At 35.9% G+C, this 22,745-nt stretch overlaps 1 protein-coding gene across 1 annotated transcript in view; it reads right to left on the bottom strand.

The window, feature by feature from the left end:
- Positions 1–22,365, bottom strand: part of ABCB1 (ATP binding cassette subfamily B member 1) — a 43,976-nt gene extending 21,611 nt beyond the window's left edge. Inside the window, exons 1-14 of the mRNA XM_014052197.2 lie at positions 22,244–22,365; positions 21,464–21,558; positions 19,220–19,271; positions 18,309–18,453; positions 16,540–16,609; positions 12,453–12,644; positions 11,683–11,854; positions 10,556–10,680; positions 9,304–9,475; positions 6,665–6,778; positions 4,769–4,879; positions 4,073–4,198; positions 2,678–2,881; positions 694–864 (exon numbers count right to left, since the gene is read on the bottom strand). Coding sequence (XP_013907672.2) covers positions 694–864; positions 2,678–2,881; positions 4,073–4,198; positions 4,769–4,879; positions 6,665–6,778; positions 9,304–9,475; positions 10,556–10,680; positions 11,683–11,854; positions 12,453–12,644; positions 16,540–16,609; positions 18,309–18,453; positions 19,220–19,271; positions 21,464–21,552 — 1,743 coding nt within the window. The 5' untranslated portion in view covers positions 21,553–21,558; positions 22,244–22,365. The remainder of the gene's footprint in view (positions 1–693; positions 865–2,677; positions 2,882–4,072; positions 4,199–4,768; positions 4,880–6,664; positions 6,779–9,303; positions 9,476–10,555; positions 10,681–11,682; positions 11,855–12,452; positions 12,645–16,539; positions 16,610–18,308; positions 18,454–19,219; positions 19,272–21,463; positions 21,559–22,243) is intronic.
- Positions 22,366–22,745: the final 380 nt, after the last annotated feature.

Raw genomic sequence — 22,745 nt, 5'->3', positions numbered from 1 at the left:
AATGCCAAATCAATTGTTTTTTATTTAAAAAAAAAAACCTGAATGAATGTGTCCATGAAGTCACCACAAGTTGAACTTGACTCAAAGGAGATCTTGTGTTAATCTGTGCCTAAAAGTTGTTGCCAGTATCCTATTAAACAATGACTTTAACCTGTTTTAAGTCTTCCACCTCTAGAGAGCATGTTAAACCTTTTTACTCCTCAGCTTTTGGGAGGAAAAGACATATTAACCATACATTTCAGAAATTCTAAGATACAATTGTTGGAATTAGTTTCTCCCAATATGATGCTGTCCAAATCTGTATGTTTAATACTTTCATTGTGTTCAGGAAGAATTACACATTGATTTGGATGAATACTTCTTCAAATCCAATAAATACTATTAATGTAACTTCTAAACAAGTAATGCATTGTTGTTTTAAGAACTATATTTAAAGAAGGTATCAGTGAAATCAAATTGTAATGATAATTAAGAGTCCTGGGCACCTGATCTCCCCTCTGCAGCCCAACTTTAATTTCTGCTGAATATTGATGACTCTTAGAAGAAGGTTTCAAAGAGGAATAGGAGACTAGACTAGACTAGAGGGAAGATCTCATTGGGCAAATGAAGCAAATGAATAGATTTTTCTTTTTACCAGCTTCCCCCCACTACCCCTTCCTTTAATATATTAGGTTCAGTTTCAGTTTTAAGGACCTTATCCAAAGCTGCCTGTACGATAGCTTCACTCTCTGTATCCAAAGCAGACGTAGCCTCATCCAGTAACAAAATTTTTGGGTTGCGCACAAGAGCCCGGGCAATCGCTATCCGTTGCTTCTGTCCTCCACTTAGCTGTGCTCCTCTTTCACCAACCACAGTTTCAAACTTCTGCAGAGCAACAACAAAACACATTTAACTTCATAACTTAGATTCAGTAGTGAAGTTGGCATCAAGGGTAGCATCAATATGGGTGTTACAATATTTCAATTGAAAATAAGCAGCAAATCAATGAATAAGAAGTAGTCTATTTCTTTTGCAAACACACCCTATATTCAATAGCAAGAAAGAAAACCTGAGCAAAATATTGATATATTAGAGAATGTTTTCCCATCTCCATAATGCAAGTAACCTCATGGTTGATAGTATCAATTGATTTATAAATCATTATTTAGTTGAACCTTAATGTGCTAAATAAACCTAAAGGGCTTAATTCAGGACACTAATCCATAAACCATAACTTACAAATCACAATAGCAAAACTCACATCACATTAAGCCACATAAATGGGTTTCTTTGCTTTTGGCTGAATGTGCTGCATGAAATTAACCATATGGTATAAAAACATGGTTAATAATACAGAGCTTTCAAAACCTCTGCAATGATCAGTGGTAATCTTAAAATGTCAGGAGAGTTCAATAATGCTTTTTATTTTAATTGTGTATCTCTATTTGAGACATTTTAGTGCAAAAGTTGTTAATACATCATGAATGACCTAGTGCAAAGTTTTTCAAATTTGGAACTTTGAGAGGTGAAGACCAACTTTCATAACTCCCCAACCAGCAAGACTGACTGGGGAATTTTGAGAGTTGGTCCACACATCTTAAAGTTGCCAAATTTGAAAAACAATGGCCTAGTGCATTAATGGGTACCTTTTGAAGGGGATGAGAAGCAGACCCTAGGTTCCTGACCTTCTGAAGAGCTGCAGAGGGATATCCATTGATTTTTATGATGTCATCAGAAAGGCCATAGCTGAAATAGTTTTGTTCATTTTAAAAATATCTTGGGGACTATTAGATTGGGAGTAGAGCACTTCCCAGAAGCATATCATATAATAATATATTGTATGCCTACTTAGCACCACAATGCCAAACGTGAATTTTTAAAAAAGTAGCCATTCTTCTTCTGCAACTGAATTGTAATAGCATATTTATTTTATTTATATCCCTTTTTTCTTACAGGAGAGTTTTAAATGATATATGCATATCCACCTCATCCAATTCCCTCCCCCACCCAATAATTCTGTGAGATAAAGTAAACTAAGAGGGTGTAACTGGCTCAAACTAGTAAATTTCCAAGATTGAGAGTAGACTTGAATCTGGGTCTCCACAGTTCTAGTCCAATAATTGGTACTGATTCTCTTGTGTTGCTGGATGGCAACATGCTGTCCATAGAACACCAATGTGGCAAAAACATTTGGCTTTTTTAGTACCATAACTAAAGCTAAAGGAAAACTGGATTAGCAGTGTGTAAACACAGGTAACACAGAGCAGTCTTCCATGATCTGGTCAACATATTCACATATATTGATTCCAGTTGGCTCAGCTATTGTGCTTGGAAATTATACGAATTGTGATTATCACCTGATGGCACCAGGAAACTTTGGAAAAACTGGGTTGGATTACATATTCCATTCCTATGAAAGGTTTTCAAGGGCTCCATGTAGTTTTACTGATGCTATTAGTGTATTATCTTAAATAAAGCTGAAATAAATGAAAAATACACATGGCCTTAGGCTAGTAATTCCCCACTACCTGTCTTCCAGACAGCTTGAGGTTATCACTAATGCATTTGCTGGGAACTGTAATGCTAATGTTATGCTTCTTTATGTTTCCTGCATGCCCACTATAATTTAAAGAGTTACAAAGAACTATATCTTAAGATGTTAGAATAACCGAAGGCAATAATCAATATAATTTCTCACATCAGGTAAATTCATGATGAACTCATAAGCATTGGCTTCTTTGGCAGCTTTTTCCATCTCTTCCATGGTGACATTATCACGGCCGTGTCTAATGTTTTCTGCAATTGTTGTGGCAAATAGTACAGGTTCCTGGTTCACAACACCAATAATTTCCCTCAGATACCTTAAATTCAGGGTCTTAATATTTTGTCCATCAATGGTAATCTAAAACAAAGCAAAAATGTTTATTTTATCCCATTCTTGGTGATATTATATGAGTTATTTTAATAATTAGAATACCCCATTTTCTCAAAAATAAGACCTCCCTGAATAATAAGCCCAATCGGGCTTTTGAGAACATGTGCTAAAATAAGTCCTCCAAAAAAGATTAGCCCTTCCCGAAAATATTGCAGCACAGCAGCAGCCATGAGGTGATCATGTTCATTGCCTCCTGCACCTCAAAAATAATAAGACCTCCCCGAAAATAAGGCCAAGCACAAAATAAAATACCGTGTTTTGGGGAAATATGGTAGTTTTAATTGTATTCTACTTTTAAGCTCTTTATTTTGCAAGAATGTGATTAAATATTTCATAAACAAAGGAAAAATGTTATTCTGGTATTATTTACATTGACTATTGTATGATTCACAGAAATGTTTATTATTCTTATCTGAAATACGTTTAAGGAAATAGCCACTCTTAAAACTGTCTAGAAAATAAAATAATGTTTAACTAAAATGGTCAGATAATCAGCAATAAAAATTAGGATACATTAATTTATCTCAATCAATATATCTTATTAGCATAACTCTGTTACTTAATTTCCCAAGAACTATGCATAAATATTGTATTGAAGAAAATTGAAGTTAATGTTTAGAAGGGCTTTTTTGTAATGAAAAAGTTTTTCATATGTTTTCCAAAGTACTTTTTTCTCCATTTTCCTTCTACATTGGGTGCAAAATGGTTATCATATTAAACTAGGTTAGGATTTTCAAATAAAATACCCTTTAGAAAAATAGAGTAGAGTAGAATAAAATAGAATAGAATAGAATAATTATACTTTTTTGGTTAAGTGTAATTAGACACACAAGGCATTTGTGTGTTAAAAAATCCCTTTAAATATTTTTCCAGCCATGTAAATGGTATATAGATCTCCTCTTTCATCCTCTCTCCTTTTCATGGAACTAACTGATATGATGGATTTAGTGAATAAAAGAAGTCTCAAGCACTATCAAGAGACTCTGATTACAGTATCTGATATCATTCCAAGTCTTGCTTCCAATGCTGCTACCATCTGCTTGACTTCAAGTACTGTATTCATTGTGGCATAATTATTTCTTTCCTGCCTATGAAAAGCTATCTGATATTTAATATAAAATGTGTTTCAGGTATCCTAGATGGCTTCAAATATCTTACCATGCCTTTCAAGGGATCATAAAATCTTTGTATCAGTTGGACAGTTGTACTTTTTCCACAACCACTGCTGCCAACCAGGGCTATTGTTTGTCCACTATTGATCTGCAGATTCAATCCTTTTAATATCTGAATGAGGAAAATAGGATAAGTTGTGCTGGATCACAAGTAACAATAAAATGTGTTTTATTTCACAAAATAATGGCAGAGAGATATCTATGCTCCAAGACTATGCAGCCCTAAGACAAGTTCATACAGAAGTATTAGATGGAAATGAAATATACTTAAGATTACTCTGAATAAATTCTTTTTACTTTACTTTTATGCCACATTTATTTTTGCTTCAATCATTGGCATTTATTTATGTACATGATTTTAAAAACAAAACAAAACCAAGGAATTAAGTGAGCATTCAGGGCAAAACATTAATTATATAACATTTCACCCATTTTACAGAAGACTTCTCTATTTTGATGGTCTCAAAATGTCTCTTGGAACTGTAACTCATAGAATTTTCATAGTGACCAAATATAAATATATATATATATATATATATATATATATATGCACCAATTTCTATTCTCTTGCCAGTTCTAAATAAAGCTATACAGTATTGAGATCTTTCTTTAATATTTGAAACTGATTAGTTATAATTTAAATTTAGTAGTGAAAAATACTTCCTGGTATAACTCACAATACCTTAACATCTGGCCTTGCTGGATAATTAAAATCTACATTTTGGAAACTGAGATTTCCTGTAATTTTGTCAGGTTTATAGCCACTTTCTGAATAAATATCAATTTGTGGTTCCTACATAAAAGGAAATAATAAATTAAATCCAAACAGTTTCATTCATTTGTAGATTGAAAACAAAAGAAAATATTGCATACAAGTTATATAATATGAAAGTTTAAATAAAATTTTAAAATAAGCAGCCATAATTATCTTTCACATTGGTTTAACACAGCATATTATATACATTCTTGCCCAACCTGTATACTATCCAGATCTGTGACCTTCAAGACCCAGACTGGAAGGAAAGGCCACGCTGGTCAGGAAGATCAGAGAATTATGCATATCTAGACAGTGTCTTGTTGATGAAATCAGTGCTTAGACACAGTATCATAGTTTGATTTTAACTTAACATAATGTTTAAATATCTACCCATTGTGATTTATAAGCAATGGGTTATATCTTACTATGTTTAGATTTATAAATCCAATCAATTCTGATTCTAGTCTAAACTATAATTAAATATATTTTGATTTACTGTAATGTATGAATGTACTGTAATGTGAAATTACACCTTAGTTTACAGCCAATTTAGATATTTACGAACAACATTTTAGCATTCTTTCTTGTTGCTGACCTACGTTTCCCTTTTCAAATAATTTCATGAAGTCTCTCTTGGCTTAGCTCATAGAAACAAAGAAGAGTTCTCATTAAAATATATTCGAAATAAAATGGACATATCTTTTTTTCCTTTTCTGTTCCTCAATACATGTTTCAACTTCTGTTTTGGTTTCTGAGGCAATCTTTTACTGACTTTTATGTTATTCTTCAACTATGCTTGTTGAGGTCATACAATTAACATACATTAACCATTTACAGAGTAAGTGCAAAGACTAATTTAATTTTACTTTCTATGCTGTTAGTTGTCACGCTATACAGCTATTCCTGTGTTCTAATCATTCATCTAGACCCTGCTTTATTTTATTTCTAAAAATATATTAACAATGAACTGAGTTGACCATTTCACTGTAGTGAGAAATGCTACAAATCTATTTTCTCTATTGACTTCTTAGCCAATGTTGAAATACAGTCTTAGCTTTTACTGTTATTGTTAGTTTTACTATTAGATTAACATGGCTATTCAATAAAACCAGAAAGAGGCAATTAACAATATTTGCAATGGCTAGATTTGAAGAGTTACCTTAGGTATGCATAGATTTGAAAAACAAATCTGATATGTTTGCCACATGGCCAAGGCTACAAAATCCAGCCAATCAATAAACAGTAGCAAAAACTCTTTCTTCTATCTAATAGTCTTCTGGACTGTTGCACGATCCAATCACAGACAATCATTGAAATCCAATGAATTGCTTATTGATCATTTAATGTTACAAAAGACCCCCCCAATATATCTATGACATGGTTCATCCCCACTCTCTGTTCATATGTTTGCATTTCAGACACTCTGCAACCAACATCATGTAAGTCAAGGACTATCTGTATTGTAGTTCTAATCATGCCAGGAGCAAAAGACCATATATTAAGTTGTAGTTCATATTTATTCCTCAAACTTATACACAAGAATCTAGTCAACTAAAGTTCAATACTAAATTGATGCCAAGTAAGGGAATTCAAGAGGGGTCAGATCTGGACCATTTGTGGGAATCTTATGAGTCTAAGCTGATGACATCCTTAACTCTGCCTCCCCCAACTCTACCTGCTCTTCTCCTACAAATCATGTTACAACATAGGGAGCTAATGGCCTTGTCACCTGGTTTTCCCAATTATAATTAAAACCTTTAGCAGATCTCTAACTCTTTGGATCTTTTCATTTTTAGGCATAGTTCCAAAAAAGATACTTACATTGTCTATGATATTGAATACTGCATATGCAGCTCCTCTGCCACTAGCAAATGCTTCTAGGTTTGGAGAGACTTGGCCAATACTGAATGCTCCAATGAGTACAGCAAAGAAGACCTACGCAGAAAGTGTTTCAGAACAAAAAGAAACATCCATTGTCAGCTGTACAGTTCTCATATCCAGTAATATAAAAATGATTGGCTGAAGTTCAGCAAGCAAAAAATGTTGACTGTAAGAAACAATGATGCTTGCAAGTAAATATTCTCAGTATAGTGTTTGTATAACTGTATTCAGTGTGCAAATGTATTGATATAACTAACCATTTCAAAATTTGCATTGTAGGAAAATTTCATTTTTACTGAGATGATATTAAAATAGTCTAACCAAATTCTAATCCTCTGCACTATCAAACTAAGCTTCTAAAAAGTAAATATAAGACTTTTTTAATTGCAGCATATTTTACATTTTTTATTCTGTTATTTGTTTGTTTGTTTAATGGACTGTCCTGACTCTCAATTACTTTGGGTGATTCACAAGTAACATAAAAGAAACCATGATACACAAAAATAAAGGAATAAAAGTAAACTAAAATATATTTAAATACAAACTAAAAAGGAATGATGTGTAATGATGCAAGCTGGCCTGGCCTCTGGACTGAAGTCAATGTTTTCAGTTGACACAATAGATAGAAGGGTGTCCAAATACTTCCGATTCACAACATTTTTAAGTACCGGTAAGTAAAAAACACACACAAGATCAAAATGGATAGTAATGTAATTGTAAGACATCACTTGAGGTTTGGGGGACTTAAACTATTCCTACAAAACTGGAGAAGACAGTAATAATTTCAGAAAGTGGCTGAGGTTTGGGCAATGATACAAAGTAGATACATCTGTGTTATAATGTCAGCTCTTCAGGATAAACCAAATTAGAAAACCGAAGTCATCTAGGCTAATGCTACATTTATCTTAAGGTTATTATAACAGAATTCTGCAAGTCTGAATGTGCTTCAAGTTCCCCTCCTTTATCTTCATGAGAACTACAGAGGGTCTTGTCTTAGATGCTTTCTCAGGTTATAGATCTGCCTTGACAGGTTTTTTTTATCTGAACATTGTCTTGGGAGTGGTTGTTCCTTCTGTTCCTCAAGATCATTCCTTCTATTCGTTATATCTTTTCCTTTTTTCAGTAGGCTTTTCTCCTTAGATTTTAAATAACAATAAACCCTACTTTAGACCACATGTTGTAGTTTTTAAAATGCCCTGAAACTAGAGAAATGAAAATCTACAAATGGTAGGTGATCAAATTTTTCAGGTTTAGTTTCCTTCTATAAAAAATATGTTGCATAAAAGAAATTGTGAATCATAGTTAGCCCACCCCTACCAACCAGCATGATTTTTTTTACATTGCTTAGAATTAGAATTGGCCTATGTGCTACATACAGTTTACTTCAATGCATGCTCCAATATTTACTGAACTTGATAAGCCAAAACTTCTGCCAAACCATGCTTTTTTACTATGTTAAGCTACAATGCCATGCAGTGTTTGGCAAAAAAGGAAAGGAAGCACTAAATATCTCTGCACTATTTCCTAAAAGCACCTTAAAAACCTCCTAGTTCAAAAAAATCTACCAGCAAAATATGTGATGGTCTCACATCTCAGACTTTTCCTATTTAAGAACAATTGCCTCTAATACTTGGCAGCCAAAAAGAAAAGGATTAAAAATAAACATGCCCTATAAATATACTATAAACAGACAGTTGGGAGGGTTTCAAAGCAGAAAATATGCAGTGCCTCGCCAAACAATAATATACAGCTTTATTTGTCTTCAACTGTCCTAACCTAACCAGTTGAATGATTGTGGAAACAGGACAAATAATCATGCTGGGTTGCACAATGAAAGGAAGCAAGTACATGTGTTAAGGCATATTTCAGGTGGCAGGCTGGGCTAATGGGAACTGAAGTGGAATGTTAAGGAAAGGGCAGGGAAATTAAGGATAACTAGAATCCAATGAACACTTCAGTTACCAGCAGAACCTGCTGTAAAGGACACAATGGAAGAAGCAGAGAGAGAAAATAAACAGAATCAAAAGTGTATCCTTAAAGGGAAAATCCAGCCTGGCCAAAGCAGCTTTGTCATGAAATAAACTGAACCAAGGGTCCTCTTGCATAAGTTATTCAAATAAACAGCTAGCAGAGGGAGCAACAGAGATGACCGGGAATGCCACTGTGATGGTTCAAATCAAGGAGACATTTATCTCCTTTTGCCATCGAGATGGTATTTCCAGGACATCCATAAGAGAGACAGGAAGTTGATAGTCATCTCTCATGACAGTCTCCTTCAAGTTAACCTCACCTTTTCTTGAAAATATTAGAGATATGGTTTTCAATTGCTTTCTTCCAAGATACTACTTGATCTGCCTATTCCTGTCTATTGCCCTGGGACTTTGTGGTAATCGTCTACATGCTACGCTTTTCAAGTTCAAACAAACTTCTAAGTAATACAATAGTATATGGATTTGCACATGTGCATTGTAAAGTTGTTTTCACACCATTAAGACCCAGGTTTGGAAATTGGTTATTATTAATTGTATGTTCTCTTATTTTTGCAAAATAAAATTGTACAGCTAACTGTCAACACTTACTGTAAGGACTTCTCCAATACTGTATTTTTCATCTATTATCAATGTAGTTCCATACCAGAAAGCCAATGCATAGGAAGCATATATAAATAAGAAAGCAACTCCAAGTGAAATGCTGGTACTCATAGACTTCCTTATCCCAATGTTTTTAGCATGTTCTAAATTTTTATGATACCTGAAAGAAAAATGGCAAACATTATAACTGCATTGAATGCGAAAGTCATTTTCTTCTGGATTATATTGTCTATAGTTGTTGATGTATGTTAAGAAAATATATACTCATGTGTTTTGCTTATCATAATTCTAGAAAAAATATGTTTGCACAAAATTAATGATTATAGCCAACTACTTGTCATTTACTCAAGGAAAAAGGAACAAGCAACATTTATTTATTTAATTAATATAAGAATATATATGTTAAATGAAGAGTTTATCCTGAACTGATCAAATGGTCAATTTCTATGAGGCGTGGTGGCGCAATGGTTAGAATGCAGCATTGCAGGCTAACTTTGCCCACTGCCAGTGATCCTAACTGGCTCAAGGTTGACTCAGCATTCCATCTTTCCGAGATACATGAAATAAGGATCCAGATTGTTGAGTTTAATATGCTTACATTTTTAAACTATTCGGGGAGTGTTGTAAAGCATTGGAGAGTGGAATATAAGTCTAAGTGCTATTGCTATTGCTACATTCTCTATCAGTCTTTTTGGCAACAACAGTATTACATTATTTAATTTTGGCCACAATTAGTTATTCTAATTATTCAGTTATTCCTTCCTACTTGCTGCTATAGTGCCCTTTAAGTAGCAGCTTGTATATGTGTATAACTCATATTCAAATCCATTTATTTTCCTTTTTTTATCACGAACACTTGAGATTTACTTTGGAAAGCTACTACAAGTCCTGCATGAATGAACCAGAGGAATCAAAACAAGGAAAAAGGAAAAAGAATCAGACTGTAGAGTACTCTATTTCATTACAATTCCCAAATTTGCAGTTTTGCAAGAGTTTTTCATTTCAACTCCCTGATGATTGAGGACAATAGGAACTGTAGTCCCAAAAATTTGGAACAGCGATATTTTGACAAGACTAAAATTTAGATCAACTCTTATGAATAATGATGGAAGAGTATAGGGGTGAAATCTACTGGTCTATCATTTATATGCTTTTGGAAGAGTCAAATACACAGAATGAAATTAGCCAGATATATGGGAAGCCCCAGAGATTCTATGTAAAATTAACAGATTTTCCTGACCTTTCAATTTCTTTCTTCTGTCCTCCAAAAGCTATCACTGTTCTGATAGAGCCTAGGACCTCCTCAGCAACTGACCCAGCTTTTGCATATGCAGCAAGTTCCTTATGAGTGAATGCGGAAAGGATCTGTGCAGAAGAAAAAAGTTTTCCATCTAAAACAATTTTTTATGAAATCTAATACCAGCTTCATTTTTACATCTAATCTAATTGGAGATTAGACACTGCCTATATCCCCCGCCCACAAAAAGAAACATACAATATATTTCTTCCTAAAATCAAGTAATTTCTACCTGCCCCATCTTTGTTCCCCTTTCCATGGCCAGAACTCTCTCTTCCCCACCTTTCTCTTCTCTTCTTAATAAGTTCTGGTGTTTTTCTTATTTTTGCCATTGCTTTTGATTTTTAAAGAATATGAGCACAGCACAATGTGGTTGTGCCTAGTGTCCTGATTTTTCAGAGGATTCCTTGGCAGCAGCATTGACCTGTTTTGGGGAACCCACTATGCCTACTCTAACTTTATTTTGTAGGTAGCCAAATTCTAGACAGTCATCAATGATGTCCATCTTATCTTTAGGGAAGTTTTATATCACGAGGCAAAGCTTTTCATCGTGTATTTCACTCTCCCACTGAGCTGCCTTTGGCTTAAAAAGCATATACAATCACAGACTGCAATGCCTGGTCTTCTTTTATCCCTTGCCATGTATTATTTTTCCCCCTCATGGCAAGGAATTGTTCTGAAAACTGACTGCTGAAATGGAAGCAGCAAAATACAAGGGAAGATCTGGAGGATCAGGGAGCAGGCAAAGGCACCATATTGCCTTGGCTAAAGGAGAGAATGGTTTAGAAAAAAAGGATAATGTTTAAACAGCTGAGATTCCCAAGGGTCAGGTAAGTCTCAAAATATGGAGAAAAGCAGAGTGGTTTTGCTCAAGTGTGAAAAAGGTTCTCTTAAAGGACATAGGACACTCTCAAATGCAGATACAGGTTGAATATTATCTTCATTTTCACAAGTAGGAAATGTTGAGTACAGAAATGTAATCCCCTAAGAGGGAACCATGATGGCATTTTCATGATTGAAATGAGTGAATTGGGTACTGTACCATTTTATTTCAGCAAAAGTATACCTGCCTTTGCCCAAAATGCAGCAGAAAGTCCTAGAACAGGACTGACAGCTAAGATTACAAGAGTCAATTTCCATCCTTTAATGAATCCGACTATAAATCCTGATAGAAATGCTGATATTCCCTGAATCAGCATTCCGATTTTTTCACCAATTCCTTCATTGATTTTGGATACATCACTGAAAAAAATTAGAGCAAGTGTGTTAGGGTAATATTCAGAAAATAACTATCAAGCTGCATTTTTGCTGGTTTTCTGACATACTTCAGTTGTCTTGACACAGCACAGTTTGAGTATATACATGGATATAGAATATATATTCCTCTTACCAAAAGATACACATATACAACAGTTGCAGCCTGAATAAAGGGAAAAATTAAAAAGGATTGAGGAAAAACACAATGAACTGGAAGAAGCATAATTGGTAAGCATTCTATATAAAAGCCAAGTGTACTTAATATAAGGTATTTTTGCTAACTTTTGCTTTGTTTTGCTAAGTAATGAATGAATTTGGTGGAGATTTTAAGCAGAAACAAAGATGCATATACATTTTAGATTGGTAATTTCAAGCAGACGTTTCCCTTGGACAACGTAATTTTGGAGACCAATAGAATGCAGAGAATCTTTACCCTGTTATCTTCTAGTGCTACACATATACAGTACATTTTCAGAGCTGAATTTTGTTAACCCAAACTAAGCAATTGGGATTTAAATCTTTAAAGCTAACCAATGATAAATTAAATTAATTACTGAAGAAAAAGCATGAAATGTGGACTCACTCTATAAGCCGTGTATTCAGTTGTCCAACATCATTTACATCAAACCATCCTACTTCTTGCCTCATAATGGCATGGAAAAATTGTTGCCTAATTCTTCTGATCTGGCGGCCCGCCGCACGTGTCCAACATGCAATGTATGCATAGGAAGAGACAAGAACTGCAGCTCCTATGGCTGAATACCAGTATGCATACCTGAAATACAATATTGTAGAGGTAAATTCAAGAAAGTAACCTATGTTTGTCTGTATTATCATAATTAATCTTAAGAAAGGAATTGACCATAATGTGGAAAATATACTCAATGTAAACAAGTAAAAAAACATGACATACCTGACCAAAAAATATCTGCTTAGATTGTTTCATAGTTATTAGGGTCCTAAAAATATTATGAGTACAACACTGGTCTTCCTGTTCTCCTCAAGAAATTTGCATTCAGATGGAAGCATGCTGTCCTGAAGGTCACTCCTATCAGCCTTCTAAATAACTTACCCAACATACATAGCAAATATGGCTATTTGCTCCTCTGCCTGATGAATTATGAGACGTCTAGTCCTACACAGCACGAAGACAACTTGGGGAAGTTTGCTGCATAAAACAAACTATTCAAAGCATTAAGCCATCTTGACTTGATGAATACATTTATATTGCTTTAATTTGCAGAAAGATTCTTGTTGCAAGCATAGGCATGTACATCTAGCCAAAATGATGAAACGTGTTGTGACATCACACTGGGAGCTCTGCCATTTTGTATTTTTGTCTTCCCTGATCCCTCTTCCTTTGCCTCTTCTGACTTAATACCCTTAGTTGTAGGGTGGTAGCGTGTTTTCCTGAAAATAAGACCCGGTTTGGGGTTCCAAAATAAGCACCAAGGGTTATTTTTGGGGATGTCAGTGAGCGCACAGGAGTGGGTTGGGACAACATTCGGTACAAACAGCTGGGCATGGCCTGAACATGGGGTGGAGACTCAGAGCTTTGAAGTGCGGCAGCAATTGAGTCAACCTCGAAGAGTGGGGGCAAACCAACTATGAGAGAGTTTGGATTGGGGGAGGGGCACACATGGCTTTCCCATGCCAGCCCAGCCGCAGCAGCACTGGGATGGCCACGCTAAGTGGGGTGAGAAGGGAGCCAAGGTGAATGGACAGGCTGATGCTCCTCTGGATTGAGTAGGGAGCCTTTGCCCTGAGGATGCTGAGGGGGGGAAACCTCCCTGGCTGGTCGCTGGAGATGTGAGTGGGGAGGCAGCATCCCAGGGTCGAAATATGGGCAAAGCACTGGAGAGTTGGGGAGGGCACTGAAGTGAGATGGCATCCTGTCTGCAGCACCCTTGCCAGCTCAACCATCTCCTCCATGGCTGAGTGCTGGGGTATTTCAGGAGATGCCAGCCATGCATCTGGCAGGCCTGAGCAGCTGCTGGAGAGAGACTGCAGCTCTTGGGGCTGGGTTTCCCTTGCCACGAGATGAGTCGAGGCAAGTGGGGGGGGGATAGAGCTGCCACAAGCATCCTAGACCCATGTACCTCAGGGCTTTTGCAGCTGGGCCACTCCTTGCTTGGCAACTTATCCCTACCTCTTCCCTTTTACTCCTCTCCCAAGATGGACTGCCTTGCTATGAAGGATGAATGGGGGAGGTTCAGTCCCCTTACCTCAGTTTCAAAGCCAGGACGGAATGACAGCAAAAGGCCTCCACTGCTGTTGCACATCAGCCACCGCCTCTACCCGTCCATCACCTGCCCAGCAGCAACTCACCTCCTCCTCTACCTACCATGCCACCTCATGCTGCGCACTCCCTATTCGCTGCCTGCATTATATGGTTTCAAAGGTGGTAGCTCTGGAAGCTGTTGATAGTCTCTCTGTATCATCCCTAGGTTGGTGGTTTCGGCTACCTGGCCCTCTTTAAGGCTCTGCCCACACAGCCATGGGAGAGTTGGTGGGTGGAGTCACAGCAGCATGGGGCACCCCAGCTGCCAGCCCTGGTTGGATTGGATCTCTCTCTCTCTTTCTCTCCCTCCCTTCCTTCCTTCCACTGTGCAACGATCATTGATCCCTATTTTCTCACCAGCCTGTATTGTCCCATGTCTCCCTTCTCCCTTCACCCTTCTGGAAATGGCAGCCCTGTTTTCTGCCACTTCTCCTCCCAGAGTTGTATTGCTCCTTTGTATGGAAGAATGCTAAGCTCCAGGAAAACTACCTCACCTGGAGTTGGGCGAGGAAGGCAAGGCTCCCCTTCCCCTTTGGTTCTGAAAAGCCCTTGAGATTTTGCATGGAAGAGCAGATCCGTTTCCCTCAGGCCGATCCGTGAGAAGGGGACTGGACTCATATATATATTCAGCTTCTTACAAAAATCATACCAGTAGCTATCCTCAGCTGATCCAGAGGAAAACATGTCTTCTTTGGATTTTAAGGCAGAAAAGTGAAGTGAGGCGCAATTTCAAAGGCCCTGAAGGAAAAGAGCAAAGCTCTTCTGTTTGCCGCCTGAAGCAGGTGCAGAGGCCAACCCTGGGGGGAATGATCTGCTTCTCCACACAAAACCTCAAGGGCTTTGCAGAAACATCAGGGAAGGGGAGCCTGGCCTTCCTCGCCCAGTTCCAGCCAACATAGTTTCCCCATAGCTTAGCCAGGCCAGGGAGTGCCTTGAGGTGAGGCAGGTAGTGATGAGGGCTGGTAAGAATTATATGATATGTGTATGTATATCCCCTGCCCCGTTTACCACTGCTTCCTACCAGCAGCCTCCAGAGCTGCCGGTATTGAAACCATACAATGCAACCAATGAACAGTGAGGAGGCAGAGTGAGGAAATATGGCAGGTAGAGAAGGTGGCAGCTATCACTGGGCAGGTAATCTGAAGGGGGGAGGGACCAATGAAAGCCCCTCCAGTGGCAGACACAGCTAATGTTCAGCAGTGGTAAAAACCTTTTGCTGTCACTCCCCCCTGGCTCAGAAATGGCAGAAAGGGATCGGGTAAGGGGACTGAGACTTCACCACTTATCCTCCATAGCATGGCTGTCTGGCTTGGGAAGAGAGTGAAAGGGGAGAGGTGAGGGTGAGTCACCAAGCAGGAAGTGGCCTGGCTGTGGGGATCCTGAAATGCATGGGTCTGGGGACTTGGGGTAGCTCCAACCGCCCCCCACCCCACTTGCCTCGCCTCACCTTGTGACAGCAGCGACACTGCACCACCCAGCCTCGTGCCCTTTTGCAGCCTTGAGCAACCAGACAGTGGGATGGAATAGGCAGGGTCTTAACTAGGGCTAATTTTTGAAATATGGCTTACATTAGCTACATACGCAAAAATCATGGTAGGGCTTATTTTCATGATAGGGCTTATTTTCAGGGAAACACAGTAAAAGCCTACATGTAAAATACTAGGGAAAAAAATAGCAGTTTGGGCAGAACCATTTTTAACCTCTTTTGTCCCATTTTTGCATAAATACAATTACCTGAAGTATAGAATTGCAGTCTTCCACCAATTCCCTGTATTCTGGAGTGTCACCAATATCAAAATGCTCACCAAAGCATTATTCCCTAACTTGATGACTTCCAGATTTGTTGAAGCAGAGTTTCAACAGGCTGAATCTGAGTTATAGTCCAAAACATTGGTATTCATCAGGCCCTCGAATGACTGCCTCTGCACTCCAAACTATAACATTTAATAATTTATATACAACATAGCTGTTCTACTTGGGACGGATAACATGATTGATCTGATCATACGTTCATATGCTGTGATGGCATATTATTTTATGAGCACCATAACTTGCTTTATTGCAGCTAACTAAAGTGCATCTATTGAGATAAGAACTTGTGGACTACTAACAAAATAAGGCATCACTTTAATCAGCTTTTTCTCATTTTTGTTTTCTGAATGTTATCATCAATAACCGACCTTGAGACTAACATGGCTTGTTTAAAGTATAGGCAACTTCATTGTTCGCATTGTATTGAGACTTACAAACTTTATTAAAGGAAGTTATTTAATCCTTGTTTAAAAATATTAAAATTTAAATGAAAATCTCATTTATTACACTATATATACAAGCCCTAATAAACATGTCAATTATGTAATGTATAACAATATATATTAATTTAAAGTACCTTGTCATTTCTTCTTCTAGTTGCTTAAAAGGGTGGTACTGGGAAGGACTAGTTAAAGATGTTTTATTATCTAAGTAGAAGGAAGAAAAAAATAGTTTAAATCAAGTAAAGATAATATTAAGGGGAAATTAACAATTTAATAACTCCAACCACAAGATTATCCCCAGTCACAAGATTATAAAAAATTTTTAAACAGTTATTAAATGGTATCATTTGTTAATACCAAGATAACGGTTGCCTGATAAGCTTTGTTGTGGCTATTCCTGCAATTATCTTTTTAATAAAGAAATATCTTTGGTTTTTAGTAATATTTTGAATGACTGTGCACATCATGATTTCAAAAAAAATATGTAGGGTATAATATTCAAAGAAAGAAAACTGAAGAAATGCTTCCTTATGTTATCAATTTGGCTTGTGGTTCTAGTCCTTTTTGGCTTTACAGATAGACCTTATTTATCGATTGCTTCATGTAGTGACCATGTGAAGTTGTGATGCAGCTGAAAAAAATAATTTTTTTGACCAAGGTGCACATTTACTAACTGTGCAATCTTTGTCTCTGACCGTTACGTATTCACCATCCCAATCAGTTAGTATACATTTGTCCTGTTCCTGACCCATTTTTCTTTCCTCCTTCACAGAGTAGAGATTGGAAGAATTTACAAGAGAGTAAACATTCCCCATTTTGTGCCTGCTTATTCTCTTGTAATTCCTTTCTCTCCAATCAAAGTAAATAAACAGTAATTCCCTCATTCCGAACTATTCCAGCATTCCAAAGGATGGAGAAGTGGGCAAAAGCAAAGCACAAACACATTTACGTGTTTTCCAATTTAGTAATTACAAATGAAGTTCCCTGTCTCAATTGTGGTTGCTAAATGAGGACTACCTGTAGCCATGTTATCCTAGAGAAAATAGGAATATTACAGCTATCTCTTGTATACACAGTTCTCTGTTGATAGCAGAAAATAATAAAGCTCAGAGAGTGTTGGAGAGTATTTAATTAGTCTTGTTAAAATGTTGTTAGATCTAAGGTTGTGGTACAATCGAAGGCTTAGGACTTTATGTAGCTCTTTGAATCAGTTCTGACTACATTTGTCCTACATAGGTAGTGTGAATTCTTGCCATTTCATGATAGAGAATATTAAAAATATAGTGTAAATTCCAAAACAGGTTTATCCTTTATAATACAAAGGAAAATTCTAATCTGTGGCAACAAATAAGAAATAAGAAAAGCCTCCCAGATTATCCACAAAATGTTAATTTCTGTCCTTAAATGTATATATCTATTTTAAATGAATATTGTTATTTGAAAGTGCCAATCTTTTTTTATAGTAATAGTAAATGGGCCTGCATATGCTTTTCAGTGGCTCACACAGCTATTTTTTATTTTGGTCCCATCTATTTTTGGAATATGACCTTGTACAAGATGATTCCAAAGTTTAATTTGGCATAAGGCTGGTTTCCTATGTTTCTATCACTGCTTACAAGCTCCAAAGATTATTCTTTACAGTCAGTCTAGTTTTGGTAAATAATTCTAATTTGTATATAACATTTATTATTGGTGCTAGATATATTGATCTATATTTACTGGACAGCCATTTGTCAGTAATTTAAGAATAGAACGCTCTTGTTTGTAAATCCTGCTCTAGCCAATGCCAGCAGTTAAGAGCCTACAAAACATTTGGCAGTTTTCTTAGAGATCCACTGTAAAAGATACATGCTTCAATTCTCTGTCTTTGCATTCTTTTCATGACATTATCGACTCCTCTTACCTAGAGGAAGAGTTCCAGATCCAACAAAGGTATTTGCCATATCTCCAAAAACAATCATCATAACTGGAAGGGAAGCCCCATGAAGGGCTGCAAAAATAGTGCCCACTATCATTAATAATTTATCCAGGGAATCGGAGTAACGAAACTGTAAAGCAAATTATCCACAAGGCAAAAATTGTCCACTTATTGATAACTGACATACAACTAGAACACAAACATCTATGAGATAATTCCATAACTAACAAGCAGCATTCATTGACTTTTTATTTTTTCAAGATTCTTGCATTAAATTAAGCAATTTATAATATAATATGGTTTATATTAATACTTTAAAACAGTGGCCCCTGACCAATTGGTCACCAGGGACCAGTTCCATGAAGAAAGGTTTCTGTGTACTTGGTTTTGGATGCTGCCTGTATCCGGAGAATGGGGCTTTGCTCATTTGCCTGGCCCAGTTTCCCGGTACTAGCCCATGGTCTGGTAACTGGGGGCTGGGGACCCCTGCTTTAAAACAATGTTATCTGGCACCTTCTTTAAAAAAAAATAGCTTGAATACAAATTAACACATTTCAAATAATATTCACAGAATGAATGTTCTTATTTAATTTTATTGAATGCATACACACACATATTTAAAAAGTTTTGCTATTTTAATTGTAAATTTTAAAATAAAATCAGTGTCATGTAGTGGTTAAAATATCAGGTTAGAAATATAAGGCTAAGAGTTTTAATCCTGCCTAAAGAACAAAGCCAGCAGGGTTATCTTGGGCAAGTCAGCTCTAAGAAGCAGGCAATGGCAAACAACTTCTGAAATCTTGCCAAGAAAACTGCATGAATTAATCCAGGCAGTCAGTAGAAATCAACACTGACTCCAAGGTAACAAAACAAAACGACAAAAATTTAAAACTTACCACTGCAAATGGGCTGACCATATTTATTTTTTCCTTGATTTTTTTCTTCTCCCTATAAAATAATATATAGTCAAATTTCATTTTTTCTATATTTCTATAGTTTTTCTATTTTTTCTCTGAAAGTGCTAATGATCCTAACTGGGATACCTTAAAATCTGCACTATTCCATAATGTTAATTTAGGATGACAAAAATCCATTTTTTTTCAGAAATAGAATACTATAATATTTGAAACCATGTAACAGTGTAAGTAGCTATTTTTAATGTGTTTTATTGTGAACCTCAAAATTATTGGTTTCTCATAATTCATTTTAATATTAACTATTCTATGATGCTATTTTATTGTTTATTTTTGAATTTTTTTTCTTTGGTTCTCGATTTGCTGTTAATTGACCTAAATCAGAATAAATTCAAATAAATAAAGAATTAAATTAAGGAATTCTTAGTACTTAGTAAATAACAGTGCATTAAGTTATGATACAATGTATAACTGACTTATGTGTATTTTATATTTATTTATTTATTAAATTTATTTGCTGCCCATCTCACCACAGAGTGACTTGTGTATTCTTATGCCATGTAATATTTATCAAATAATTACATCAAAAATGTTTTGTTTTAATATTTCATTCAATATTGATATATGAGAACGTTGAAATCTGATCCTTTTCAATTTAATTTGTGTTTTTTTCATTTTGGGTAAATAAAACCTAGCTAAAACTCATTGAAATCAACATCTTCCCAAATAATTATAATTCCCTAAATCTGAAACTGATCCTGTCAAACGCTGTCAAGCAGGAGAAAAGCATTTAAGTTTTCCTATTATTTTGATAACTGAGTTTGCTCACTGTGCCATAATATGTTTTGCTTGGTTTTGTGCTGTGAATACAGCCATTATGGTTTACAATCTAATTGGCTAACATTATATGTCTACCAGTGGTGAGATTCAGCCAGTTTGCACCTATTCGGGAGAACCGGTTCTTAACTTTCTAAGAGGTTCAGAGAACCGGTTGTTGAAAGAAATCTTCTTTTGGTTTTTTTCTGCTTTACAGGGCTAATCTTGTAAGGAAGGCAGAAAGGAAACATTCTGGTGTTGTTTTTAGCTTAATCTTTATTGCCCTGCTTACAGAAACTGCCTCTTTGATTAACCCTTATTACATTGTAACAGCTAAGGCAAAGAACCCTTCGACCTGAGTAATGTTGAGTTGGCCATGAGTTGGCCACGCCCACATGGTCACATGACCACTAAGCCCCACCTACCCACCTGGTCATTAGGACAGAGAACCGATTGTTAAATTATTTGAATCCCACCACTGATGTCTACCAAGTCATTTTGACTTAGCTAGGATTTAAATGAACTACTGTTTATCAACTGATGTGTGAATATAACAATATAAGGATCTTGGAGTGTATACTTATAACAGAAACGGACAATTTATTAAGACCAAAGTTCTTATTTCCAGCAAAATACCCTCTCTGTGCATTGTGCAACTCGGGAGTATTCTGTCCCAGAGGGAGATGATAAGAAAAACAACAGCTGCTGAGTCTATGCCTATCTATAAACAGGATCAATAGGGAGGAGGGGGCAAAAGTGGGAAAGTCGGATATGTTTGTCCCACTGAATGTTCTCAGCTACCAAAAACAAACATGAACGCAATATAAATAGCCAGCTATATTTGTACACTTTCACCAGTTTGTCAGAAGTCGATGATGATGCAGAACGTAAGTAACACAGGGATTTCTTAAATGATTTTTTTTTTTGAAAAAAATAATAATTATCTTGTTGAAACTCTGTAGGCAGGCAGTTTTCAACAAAACTTTTGAAAAATGTAAAGGAAAAAACAGTAAACACAGTAAGACTGAAGTAGAGAAAAAATAAACAAAGTCACTGAACTAAAATGAAAGCTTAGTAAAGCCATAGAGAAGTCCAATGCCCTTTTACAGCACATGAATAACAAGATATACTAAGAAATTCGCAACACTAAATATTAGTGTATATAGAGACTATGGAGTCACCTCTATATGGGCAGAAAATAAATGTAATAATAATAAATAAAACATTAGTGTTTATCTTATAATCCATCATATGACAACAAATTTGTTGAATATAGAAGTTAGGTCTGAAAAGTGGTATATTTTGAATGGATGTTTGGCCTCTAATAGAGAAAGAATCAAGTGGCATAAAGCAGATAAATGTATCAACTGAAAATGCGAAAAAGCAGCAAACTAAAATTGAAAAACCTACTTTTGGCTTTCAGAAGCATCTTCAAACATAATATTCTCATCATTAACATTTCCATTAATATGTTTCTTTCCTTCCTTTTCAGAAACCATTTCTACCTGTAGAAAAAATAAATTTCTCAGGAAATTAAATGATAAACCAATTTATTGTGCAAAGGAATATGCTGCCACTAAACTAAGAACAGAAATAAGCACACGTTTTAGAAATTTTTTAAACAAATGAAATAATATTAAAAACCATTATTCAGTAACTTGGTTGATTAAATAAAGCATTATCTTGGATGCTTTTGCGCCACAGTTTTATGTATTTTCTGTGCTTGGAACAATCCTAAGAGATCAGAATGTTGGATATTATTTCAGGAACCTGTATCCAAATTTATAATATTAGCAGGTAAGAGGGTGTTCTTTAGTTTAGTGGACAGTAGTTTACACAGAGAAAAAATAAGAAGTAATGCACAACATAACATAAATAAATAAAAAGTTAAAGGCACCAGTAATAGCAAAGATGGAAAGTTGTTTACAATTTTATAATTCATAATTTTATAATTCATAATGTAATACAATTTTATAATTTCATAATTTTGTTAACAAAATGAACGTTATCTGCCCAAACTTGACAAAATTGTGATTCTTGACTTCTGAAAGTTCAGCCCGGGAGAGAACATTAGTGTCCTCTTAGGACAGCAGGTTACTTAGATATCTTATCTTTCCAACTCTTTTTAAACGAAGTAGTTAAGTGCCCAATCTATATAATTCAGTGAAAAAGATAAAAACACAGACTTACTATTTGGGATATACTGGTTGCCTTTTGTCTTTGAATTATTCGGAGCCTAAAGATTGAGGTGTGATCAGAGGCTGTAGAGGCTGTAGAAAAGAATTTGCTCAATTACACCCAGCAGTTATAAAGGAACCACTTATTGTGGAAGACAACTGTCAGCAGTAGCCCTTCCCCTTCGTCCTTGTTCTACCCTGGAAAGTTAAGTCCATGGTAATTGATCTCCACCTCTGCCACAACTAATATTTAACAAAGCTTGAATTGACGCTTATGAACTCTTGCCTTCTAACTCCTCCCTTAAAAAAAAGTCCCTACCTTAAACTTATCCCTTTGAAGATCAGCATTTGTTTCTCCAAATAGAGATCGGAATATCAATGCCCTAATGTCTTGGGTTTTTTTTGTGTGTGGATGGTGGGAGTGGAGTTGAACAATCATTTTCAAACATATATATTACATTTCTACATATAATAAAGAACAAAAGAAGAATAAATATTTGGAGGGAAAATAGAGT

Source organism: Thamnophis sirtalis, unplaced genomic scaffold, assembly GCF_051295495.1.
Source record: "Thamnophis sirtalis isolate CommonGarterSnake01/CBP01778 unplaced genomic scaffold, rThaSir2_p1.2 scaffold_4, whole genome shotgun sequence".
Lineage (NCBI taxonomy): Eukaryota > Metazoa > Chordata > Lepidosauria > Squamata > Natricidae > Thamnophis > Thamnophis sirtalis.
The sequence above is the reverse complement of the archived record's forward strand: the minus strand, read 5'-3'. Positions and strand labels throughout refer to the sequence as shown.